Source organism: Cebus imitator, unplaced genomic scaffold (assembly GCF_001604975.1).
Source record: "Cebus imitator isolate Cc_AM_T3 unplaced genomic scaffold, Cebus_imitator-1.0 Scaffold32, whole genome shotgun sequence".
NCBI lineage: Eukaryota > Metazoa > Chordata > Mammalia > Primates > Cebidae > Cebus > Cebus imitator.
The window spans coordinates 10,427,688-10,439,329 of NW_016107347.1; the positions used below are offsets into that span (position 1 = coordinate 10,427,688).

General features: G+C 38.6%; 1 protein-coding gene across 3 annotated transcripts in view; it reads right to left on the minus strand.

The window, feature by feature from the left end:
* KCNQ5 (potassium voltage-gated channel subfamily Q member 5) overlaps positions 1 to 11,642 on the minus strand; it is a 138,723-nt gene continuing 127,081 nt past the window's right edge. For all 3 annotated transcript variants that reach the window (XM_037737042.1, XM_037737041.1, XM_037737040.1), the window contains 3 exons: positions 8,457 to 8,588; positions 6,486 to 6,612; positions 1 to 4,295 (listed from right to left, as the gene is read on the minus strand). In XM_037737042.1, coding sequence (XP_037592970.1) covers positions 3,333 to 4,295; positions 6,486 to 6,612; positions 8,457 to 8,588 — 1,222 coding nt within the window. In that variant the 3' untranslated portion in view covers positions 1 to 3,332. The remainder of the gene's footprint in view (positions 4,296 to 6,485; positions 6,613 to 8,456; positions 8,589 to 11,642) is intronic.

Genomic DNA, 11,642 nt, shown 5'->3' on the forward strand with positions numbered 1-11,642 from the left:
TGTTTATAGACATCTTTTTAATGTTTACTTTAAAACAAATAATCCCAGTAAAGGAGAGCAAAATAAATTACACTTTAATGGTAGCTTGAAATGGATATGGCGTTCCTGATTTGTTTTCAGGAAACAGACAATTGCATTGTCATACATGACTTTTAGAACTGCTCACTTAAATGCACATAATTATATTAGATTAAGTTTCTCTTACAAAAACACAACCATGTCATTTAAGGCGAAAAATATCAGCTTCAAGGGAGACAAGTTAATATTTCTATTTCCTCAATCTGATTTAGTGAAATGATCCATTAATTTAGTTGCCCAGGTTTCATCATTCCTTGTAGTTTTGCTTTGCAAATGGGCATGAGAATTGGTCACTTAGTGCCTGATTTCCTCCTCTCTATTAGACTTATTTTTCTTGCAAATTAAGAAGTTTGAGAATCGATAAATCAGTGGGAGGTGAGAAAGGCACCTTAGAACAGATCAGGACTTAAAAACTCAATAAAGCTATTTTAAAGAAAACTTGCAATTTACAAATATTAATTTAGTTGAACAGAATGCAAACGTTTAGATCAGACATAGCAAAATTTTTTTAGTTAACTTCATACAAGGGATATTTGCAATTAAATATTAGCTTGATCAACCCTACATGTTGAAGAGGGCAGACACACTTGTACTGAGAAAGCATATGGCCACTCAGCGCTCAGCTAAATTGTGCTTCAAGACATCATTTAAGATTGACCAAAGGAACTTTGCTTAGTGTAAATGGGAGACCCCTCTCATTTCCATAGAGAGTAACATGACAGACAGAACCTTATAGCTTCCACATAATACAACTATCCTTTAACAACCCCAAATTTTTGTGCTAGAGTAAGATAGACACAAAATGGTCATGGCTTCAATGTATAAAAGCTTTTCACAACACGGTTTATCACGTTTTGCTATGATTAAGACCTCAGTGCTGTGTGTAGGTTTTGTTCTGAATCTTCGGTCTTTAGCAATGCTGGATGAGCTGTACTGTGTTTGAGGCTAACAAGGAGGGGTCCCCAATACATTCAGAATTCCTGCTGCCAGTGGGGTTCGACCCAGGACAGATTATGTCCAAGAATCAGTGCTACCTGAAAGTTGCTGCCTCACTCCTTTTCCTCTGTTAATACTGGGGGAGAGCCTGCCCAGTCATGGCAGGTGTCTGGCTTTAGGTCAGTGGAAATTGTGTGTGTTTGTATGCAGTAGTATTCTTGGGAGGGGGAATTACAACTTCAGTTCAGTGAAGATGAAAACTTGAATTTCATAATTTACTAACATTCTATATTTTTAAAATGAAAACACTTGCTTTAAAGGATTGACAAAGTCTTAACTGGGGTGTAAAATTTAGCCTCTATCTTCTACGTGTCTCCAGCAGCCAAAAAGATTCTAAATGATTCCGACTGTGTTAGAATCCAAGTGGGATGAGAAGATGGAGGTTTAAAAATGTCCATGTTTATCAAAAGGGACAAAGTTCTAAAAGGTTGAGAAGCACATTTTAGGTAAGGCTGAGAACTGGTTTCCTTGGGGTTGGAGGCTGGTTAAGACGTGAAATTCAGAAGGAAAATACTGGCAGGGAATGAATAAGGAGTTAATGAAGAAGAAAAGTAGGGGAGAGTCAGTGATGGAGAAAGCCTGTTGGGGAGGGCTGGGAGGTCTGGTGGAGTTCAGGGCCTCCTCCTTACTTTGAACATCCACTGGATAACCCTGCTCATTCTGCCTGGCTGCTGGAGAAGTATTTCTGGAGCACTATTAATGTCCGCCAAGGGAAAAACTTCCTTTCTTGAGTCCTCCTGTGGCTAGGGTTTAATTGAATTGAAATGCTATCTCGTATGTCATTACTTTGGCTGAAGTTCTGACGGCCTGAGATAACTAGATGGGTTTCTAACAAGCAGTCAGTAGCATTGCTTGCTTTCTGATAAATACTTTTGTCATTTTGTTTCCCTTGGTCTTTTTGCTGCCATGATATACTTAAGTGTTCTGATTTGCAGACCCTGCCAGTACTATCTAGCTTGTAATGGTAAATGTTCACATCAGGAAACTGAACCAGTAATTTCATATTTGGGACGACATTCTTGGGAAGAATAGAAAATTTTCACAACAGTAGAAAAAGTAAAGGAAGTTTCGTTTTAGACTTTCATATGCAAAATGTACACATAATAGCAAAAGACATTCAGGGCATATTAAAAAATAAATACCTTGCAAAAGTTCTCTGCTTATATATAAGAATAAGGGAAGATTAGGTAGTTGAATTCCCTAAGAATACTCATTAAAAAAAAAAATCTAGTTCTTCTATTTTGGTTTGTTTCTCTCCTGCTCATTGCCCTTTGAGGGGGATGTCATTTTCTTTTACTTTGCCAACTTCCTGGTGTTGTTTCTGGATTATTTTCAAGCCTTTCCTATCTCAGTCCCACTCAAATGTCCCATCCCCCAGGGTCCTACCTATATGTCAGCAAAATGAGAATAGCTTCTCACACTTGCCCTTTATGTGCAGAGAAACCAGCCCAATCACAATATTTGTTCTACTGATCAGTATTTCATATGCTTGTGTAGAAGTTGACCACTCATAAAGTTGATTCTGCCATCAGGGAATATGTTTTCATAAAGTCAAATATGTCAGATAGTCTATTTGCCCCACTGGCCCTGAATTTCATTATTTGCACATTTTCTAATTGAAGAACATTCTTGTCATAAAGAACAACATGAAAATGATGTGCAAAATTGCTTGCCACAGTGCTAAATCACCAAAAGCACACAAATTGACATCCAAATTACATTAATAATAAAATGACTGAGTAGGAATGAGTTGGCAAATATATCTTGACATAAGCATCCATTTCTATTATTCCCCAATTCTGCTTTAGTTGATACCTTATTAGCAGCGGTTGATAACCATTGTGTTTAAATATACATTATGGCCTAATCTTGAAAATGCAGTTTGTATTTACTCACAAAGCAGAAATGCCTGAAATTTGTAGGTGTTTACTCCCATGATTTCAAAATACAGTGTCAAATCTTCTAAATGGCCTAAACTTGACATATTCATACACCCCATAGCGTTAGCTGTGTTTGGTTTCTCAGGCTTTTTAACTCAAGGTACATCACTAAATGAGTGGGTTAATGTCGATGCACCTTGGAATTTTAGCCATCCCTAAACATGCATTTTCATGCAATTAAAAGATAACGGGCTTATAAACTGCCTTTCATGTTCTTCCTGATTCTTGCAATTTCAACTTTTTAGAAGGGCTTTCGAAATAGTTCATGCAATGATATGTATGGCTAAAGGAACTGCTATGCCTGGAAAGAAAATGAACTTATTTCAGTTTGACATGAGGCAAGCTGAGGGCATCTGTACTTTCTCCTGCCTTACAAATGCTCTGAGATGATCGTGACCTTCCAGTCCTTAGAGAGTCTGATGCAAAGGCAGCTTCCCTGGCAGGCTGCGGTGCGGCATCAAAAGTGTCTGTCTCTGTCTCTTCGGGACCCACCTCTTCATCAGTTATAAACAATTTGGATTCCCTCCATTTGGGGTAAAAATCTTGGCTGCCTCTGGAGCCACTTGACTCGCTCCCTGAAAGTTGTATATTCAGTTCCTCAGTCGACCTGATCAGGTTTTGCACAGACAAAGATTTGCCCAAGTCCTTTGGCACCATAGGGCAGACAGACAACAGAGTTTCTCCTCCCATGTCAAAGCTTTTCCTCATAGAACGGTCCTTGGTCAGATTTGACTGTGCAACCTGAACATTTTCCTTGGAGGCAACAAGGCAGGTGGTGACGTCAGAAATGCTTTCCTGTAAGCCTGCAGGGTTTGGGTGCAGAGTTTCTGGCCTGGGCAGATGCTTGATGGCTGGGAGAGGAGGTGGGATCTGTAAAGTTGTTGGGGCTGCTGGCTTGGGTGCCGTGTTTATTTGGTTTGCAATGGTGTTGGTGGCTGCCACTGCTGAGCCATCACTTTGACTCATTGGCACCTGTGTTGCTTGACTGTGCATAGTAGGGCTAAGCGCGTAGAAAGTCTGGGCACTGAACTCATTTGGCGTCAGAATGAACTGCAGCCCTCTTGAGATGTTGGCACTGGTTGATCTGGATAAGCAGCCACTGTTTTGTCCAGAACCTGACAGATCTTTGCTATCCACGGGGCTTTGATAGTCAGATGTCTGTTCACATTCAAAAGGTGGGATCTGGAATGAAGCCAAAGCGAGGGCTGAGGCAGAGCCTTTCCGAAGGACCTGTTGATAGATGTCTAGTAGGCAGTCCAGCTTGGACTCTATGGACTGTACCTAGAAGTGAGGAAAATGGTTACGTAGGAGTATAATCTGTTATTAAGAATGGACTTCATTTCTTGAATTAACAAATGAAGTCAAGGTGTGCCAACACCTTTAAAGAAATATTGAATATAAAGTGCAATGCAGTCTGGACCCTTAGTGAATGTAGCATTTAGCAGTGATGGGGCCAGAGGAGGGACACTTCGGCTTCTATTTGGTCTTCATTAGCATCTCTCCCTCCCACTTCTTTAAATAGTGCTTCTCGAAAGTCACATAAGCACTATAAAAATGCAACTTTAAGAGTTTCTGGCCGGGCATGATGGCTCACGCCCATAATCCCAGCACTTTGGGAGGCTGAGGCAGGCGGATCACCTGAGGCTGGGAGTTTTGAGAGCAGCCTGACCAACACAGAGATACCCTGTCTCTACTAAAAAATACAAAAAATTAGCCCAGAGTGGTGGCCCATGCCTGTAATCCCAGCTACTTGGGAGGCTGAGGTAGGAGAATTGCTTGAACCTGGGAGGTGGAGATTTTGATGCGCTGAGATAGCACCATTGCACTTCAACCTGGGCAGAAACAGCAAAACTCTGTCTCAAAAAAAACAAAAGACTTTTCATTCCAGGCTAGGCACAGTGGCTCACACCGGTAATCCCAGCACTTTGGGAGACTGAGGCAGGAGAATCACTTGAGCCCAGGAGTTTGAGACCAGCCTGGGCAACATGGTGAGACACAGTGTCTACCAAAAATAATACAAAAGTTAGCTGGCTGTGGTGGTGCGTGCCTGTAGTCCCGGCTCTTAGGAAGGCTGAGTTAGGAGGATTGACTAAACCCAGGAGGTAGAGGCTGCAGTGAGCCATGATTGTGTTGCTGCACTCCAGCCTGGGTGACAGAGAAGTCCCTGTCTGGGGAAAAAAAAAAAAAAAGACTTCCCCTTCTCTTCAGATTCTCTTTCCTAAGTCTCCTCTATAAAGACATTCTGAAACTCTGCAGAAATCTAGTAAGGAACTTACTCTATAATGAAATCAAGACCTTAAGTATCAATATAGGTAATTCTGAATTTAAAAATATAGGTACATTAAAAAAATAATGGTACAAAATGCTCCAGAATTAATATGTGAAGTATTTTTGATTAAATTGGGGGAACGCCGGGCGCGGTGGCTCAAGCCTGTAATCCCAGCACTGTGGGAGGCCGAGGCGGGTAGATCACGAGGTCAAGAGATAGAGACCATCCTGGTCAACATGGTGAAACCCCGTCTCTACTAAAAATACAAAAAATTAGCTGGGCATGGTGGCGTGTGCCTGTAATCCCCGCGACTCAGGAGGCTGGGGCAGGAGAATTGCCTGAACCCAGGAGGCGGAGGTTGCGGTGAGCCGAGATTGCGCCATTGCACTCCAGCCTGGGTAACAAGAGCAAAACTCCGTCTCAAAAAAAAAAAAAAAGAGTAAATTGGGGGAACAATTTGATTTCTGGAAAATTGTCTTTGTATGTGAAGATACAAAAGACTCAAGGTTAACAAACATTCAATGTGTCACCAGAATTATAATACGGTTTTGTTTTATTTTTTAAAAAAGTGGCCTGCCGAGTGCAGTGGCTCACACCTGTAATCTCAGCACTTTGGGAGGCCGAGGTGGGCAGATCACTTGAGGTCAGGAGTTCGAGACCAGCCTGGCCAATGGTGAAACCCGTCTACACTAAAAGCCTGGTGAAACCCATCTATACTAAAAATACAAAAGTTAGCTGGGTGTGGTGGCACATGCCTGTAACCCCAGCTACTGGAGAGGCTGAGGCACAAGAACACTTGAAGTTGGGCGGCGGAGGGTGCAGTGAGCCGGAGCACGTCACTGCACCCCAGCCTAGGGCAACAGAGTGAGACTCTGTCTCAAAAAGAAAAAAACAAAACAAAACAACAACCAAAACACAAATGAGGAATAGCTCTTTGTTATTTTTAAATCATTTTCAACTATTGGAAATCTATAGCTGTTTCCAATTAACTATTAATTGATAAGATAAAATTTTCTATTTCTTATATGGAAAAAAAAGTGTTTCAGAGAATACTGTCTACACACAAAGAAAATTTAATTTCCTTCACTCTTTTCTTGATTTTATTTATTTTAAAATAATCACTGCCATACATCCAATTGCCTATAATGAATTTTGATTTAAAATTTCTGGCTAAAAAGTTACCCAGAGTTGTTGAGTTGTACCTGTTTTTCAACCTTGACCACCCGACCGAGCATACTGAGATCATCTGTGGTCTCATGTTCTGCTGTTATTTTCTCTCGGCTCTTCTTATCTGATGTGATTTGCCCTTTTCCAAGAATTTGATCAACACTGTCAGAGAAAGAGGAGATCTGGTTATGAGGGCTTAGGACAGAATGAAGAGTTTCAGAAAAATATAGTAAATACAGTTATTCAATTTATGTGAGATGAAATAAGAATAAACTTGTTCCAGTTAATATGCTTATTTTGTTAACCTGAGATTACATATGAGATTAATTTTCTCATTATTCTGGTCCCAGATGAAATCACTTATGGGTGGTCTTCTGGAAATAAAACTTTAGTAAACTACAAAGTAATGGTTTCTACCTCTGATCAGGCAGTTCCTAAATTTAACCATTTCAAAATACGACAAAAATCATAACTATAGTTATTTTGCATTAATAGAACAGATTATTCTATGAGCACTTATTGTACATATGTGAAAGATAAGCAGATAGGAAAGCTATGGTCTCTTTCTTTTGAAATTCAAGCTGGAGAAGATACATGAGCTAGAAACTCAAGATTGGTTGTATAAATTCTGTAGCAGTTCAACTTTATAAAACTTGGGAGCCATAGACAGTTTTATTAAAGAACTTAGAAGGTCACGGCCATCTAGGCAGAGATTGTAACATGACCACAATCTCTGGTCATGTTACAGATGTTACATAATGAATTAAAAAAATTTCCAAGAAGACTTGATCAACCTAAATGAGAATCACTTTCTTCTTTTCTTGTATGTGTTTAGAATTGAATTATCAAGAGTCTTGACTCAACTTCCCAGCTTACTTTTTCTGCACAGAAACATAGGCAGTACTCACTTCCCGCCATGGCATCTAATCTACTAAACTGAAAACTCTACCAGGTCTGGCTCATTATTTTATCAATCTTTGGATGTCCACAGGTTCTGGCACACATGATGGGCTCAATAATTATCTGCTGAATGAATTAACAAATTGTTATTTCTATAACGATTAATGAATAGCTATTTTACTAAAGGCCCATCATATGCCTCACACTGGGTTAAGCATGCTGTGGGCATATGAAAAAGGCTCAAGACTCAGTCTTTGCATTTTAGGCACTATACAATCACAAATGCTGGTAATTTGTGCTGACAGTAAAGCAAGAGTCTTAAAAAAACTGAATTGACTAAATATTTTGGCTTTGAGATATCACAGTTAACCACATGTGGTTGGAATTACCACATAGAACTCATTTCTTTGAACCACTCAGTAAGATGCTACTAGAAGGATAGTATACATCTAGAACCGTACAGGACATGAATGAAGGAAAGAGCTCAGTCTTGGTCCAGAGCAAGGTGAACACGATTGCAACTAGGAAACAACACAAGGGCCAGGTCTCAACTTTGGCCCAGCACACGAAGATTCTGAGTGCTCTAGTGCTCTGCAGTAGACTCTACTACTGTATAAAGGTCAGAGAAAGGCCTGTCTTCATGGGCTAGATTATTGGATGAAGCTTAATGAAGGAGAAATATGTTATTTCCAAAGGATGATTAGAATTTAGGTAATAAATGGAATTTAGATAATGTAGCAACAACAGCAGCAGCAGTAATAATTCAAATATTAGCAACAACTATTAATGTTTATTAGACACAGTTCCAGGCCTGTTATATGTTATGATTTACATGCATTAACTTATTCAATCCTCATGACGACCCTATAAGGCAAGAACTTTCTTCCCATTTTTACAGTTGAAGACAATGAAACGGTTGGATGCTTCTTAATGCCTGAGTTATATCTATGTTAAAAGCAAAATAAAATCAATGTTAAAAGGAAATTCTATTTGCCCACTAAAAATGAATTAAAAAGGTGGACTTCAGAGGTTTACTCTACTGAAGAGAAGTTCTTCCTAGTTTCTATGCCCATTCCTTTACAAGGAATGACATTTCCATTGCTTACCGTGTTTGAAGGCTTTTAATTCTACACAACATGTCCAGATGACCAGCAGAATATTGTTCAATGACATCTTTTACATCATATGGACGTAATGTTTCCTTAAACTTCCGTTTTGCAACATGAAATTTCATAATTCTGCATGAAAACATATTACATATTAATCTCTGTAACTCTGTTAATATAAGTTACCAAAATAGTTTACTAGTAAATATAATAAGAAACTCTAGGGGGAAAAGTCATGCACTGAATTATTTTTGGCTTCCTCAGATGTGTAATATAAAAGCCTGAGATTACAGTGGACAATTTAAGAACATCTCATGTGAGACACACCTTAAGAATAGAAAAACACACCAAAAAGAGGCTGAACACCAAGTGCTTTGCCTTTTTAATGTCCATTGAAACCCTGAATGAAAGTTAAAGTCAAAATGCAATTCTAACTTTTCCACGTGATCTCCAGAAGTCTATAACATCTAGTGATAGCAACCCTTAAAAAATATAAAGGCTGTTAAATGGTCTTTTGTGGAACTACATGCATTTTTGACACACAAATGTGTTTGCAAAACACTCTTCTCTCCAGAGAAATGTACACTAATATGGAAGTTTGCATTTTTTTCATAAATTATTCCTGCAAAATAAGGCTGGATTAGCTAGCCAAGTTCTTTTTATTTTAAACATAACACGCTTTTTTTTTGAGATGAGGTCTCTCACTATATTGCCCAGGCTCTAACTCCTGGTCAAGCAATCCTCCTACCTCAGCCTCCCCAAGTGCTGAGACTATAGGCATGAGTCACCAACACATTTCTTAACTAAGCCTTGAGAGCCTGTGCTTTTCAAAACCAGAGACCTCTTATTACAATGCCTCCCACAACATGGACCCCATCTTTTAAAATGATATTTCACCAACAAATTCCATGATGTCATCAATAGCTAATCTGCCTAACATAACCAGTTCCTGCAATAACTTGATGCAATTTCTGATGAAAGCAAAGAAACATAACATTTTAATTAGTTTGTGTAGCCTTATTGCAGGTAAATTTAAACCTGTTGGTGTTTTTCAACTACTAAATTGCCCATAGACTTCCATTATCACATTTGTAGATCCCAGGCTGGGAATCAGTCACTAAGGGCCAAAATTTGTTGTCCCTTGGTGGAAAGTGGGAAGATTAGGAACAAATGTAAAAGAAACCGATGTTTAAAAAGAAAACATCGGTTGCCTATCTTAGGTGACAGCTGATTTCAAGGAATCCAAATCGTTTCATAGATTAAAGAGCCTAAACCCAACCCTGCAGTTGTATTATTAACTTTCAATTAGTTATATCCTAATTATTCCTGAATCACTTTCCTGTAATATTCTTACGCCCTTTCTCTAACTACATATTTTTCAGCAATCTCTTGTTTATTCAGGATAGGTTTTTAATTTTCCCCCTCAAAAGCATTTAAGAAAATTATCCAGTAGAAAGTAAAGAAAATTGGTGTTTTAATTTAATCTCTTAGCATTAAGCTTTGGTTCCAAATTGGTTTATCAGCATTTAGGTTTCATACAGTCTTAGTGTCCTGTATTAAAAAAGTGAGAAAAATAGTGAAATATGTTACATGTGAAATTTCTGGCCCTGAGCGATTATGTATATATCTGTTTCCCTATACCAGACTGTCAATTAGGTAAAGGCAGACATGGATGTCTTTTATTCAACAATCCATGCTTAATAAAAGTTAGCTATTGTTGTTACCACTTCTAATGACTGTTACTATTCTTCCTGAACATTGTGTGCTCAGAGCTCAGCACAGTAGAAACCATTTGTTGAATAAGAGGAGGAAGGAAAGAGAGAGATAAAGAGAAGATCCTCTAATTTGAGTCATATTAAGAATAAAACCAGAAGAGCTCATCTAACAGCCTAGAACCATTTTTTTTTTTCTTTTTCTTTTTTTTTTCTTTTTTTTTTTTTTTTTTTTTTTTTTTTTTGTGTTTTTTTTTTTTTTTTTGTGCTATCTTCAAAGTAGCTAATGATGCCTGGGTAGGCCGGAAAAAGGGAAAATCATCTTTCATACATCCCAAGGTGGTTTTGTGGGTGTTGTGTGGTTGTATTTTCATAACATCTGTCTACCACTTGTTATGTGAAGAGTACTTCACATAAGTATGTCTTCACATAATGTATGTCTTCAATAGCGCTTGACAAGATATTCTTTTCTCCTATTTATATTTTGGGAAACTGAGGTTCAAATAACTTAAGTGACTGGCCCCCCAAAATAAGCAACTGGTATGAGGCAAAACCAGGATCTCACCCAGATCTGTCTGGTTCTCACCCTCACATGGCATCAATTCTGGAGAATTGAGAAGTCTGAGTGGGATCTTTAGCAGTACTTTCTTTCCTATGGTGGTGGAGGAGGGGCAAACTACATTATAAGTCAGTGTGTTCTCACTGGCTGTAGCTCAGACATTTGCGGTTTGGGATGTGTCTGCCCAGATGTGAACCCACATACTTCCAATTACCTTCTGTGCCCTAATGGGGATCTGCCATTGTTTCTTGGTGGGACGTTATATAAGCTCTTTTGGACAATTCATCTAAAGTTGCTTGTTGCTTTTCTCTCTACCTTTCAGAGATGTTTTAACAGAAAGTACATTTTGAAGGCATTTGATAGATAATATTGCACTCTAGCACTCATGCAGTCATAGTTTATGCAGACCTAAAATAATTCCAGTTTTACTTACATAATTTTCTATTTATGAGCTAGCTAGTTAAAATCTGTTTTATAATTTTGATCAATACTAAAAATGAAACTGATTATCTTTTATTTCAATATACTCACATAATGAAAAGTGTGTAAAATATAGATTTTAAAACTCTTACTAGGCTTATTTATTTTTATACATCATACCACTCCTCAAGTAGTATTGCATTTTCTCCAATGCTTTACTTCCAGATTTTCCTACTTTATGTCTGAGAATTAAACAGTGAAGATTGGATTAATAAATATCATTTTAATTATTTAGTAAAGAGGGGTATGTGCAGTAGTGCCTGGAGTAAGCTTGTATTGACTCCCAAGTACTGACTACTTTTAAGAATTTTGGTGGGCCGGGCGCGTTGGCTCACGCCTGTAATCCCAGCACTTTGGGAGGCCGAGGCGGGTGGATCACGAGGTCAAGAGATCGAGACCATCCTGGTCAACATGGTGAAACCCCGTCTCTACTAA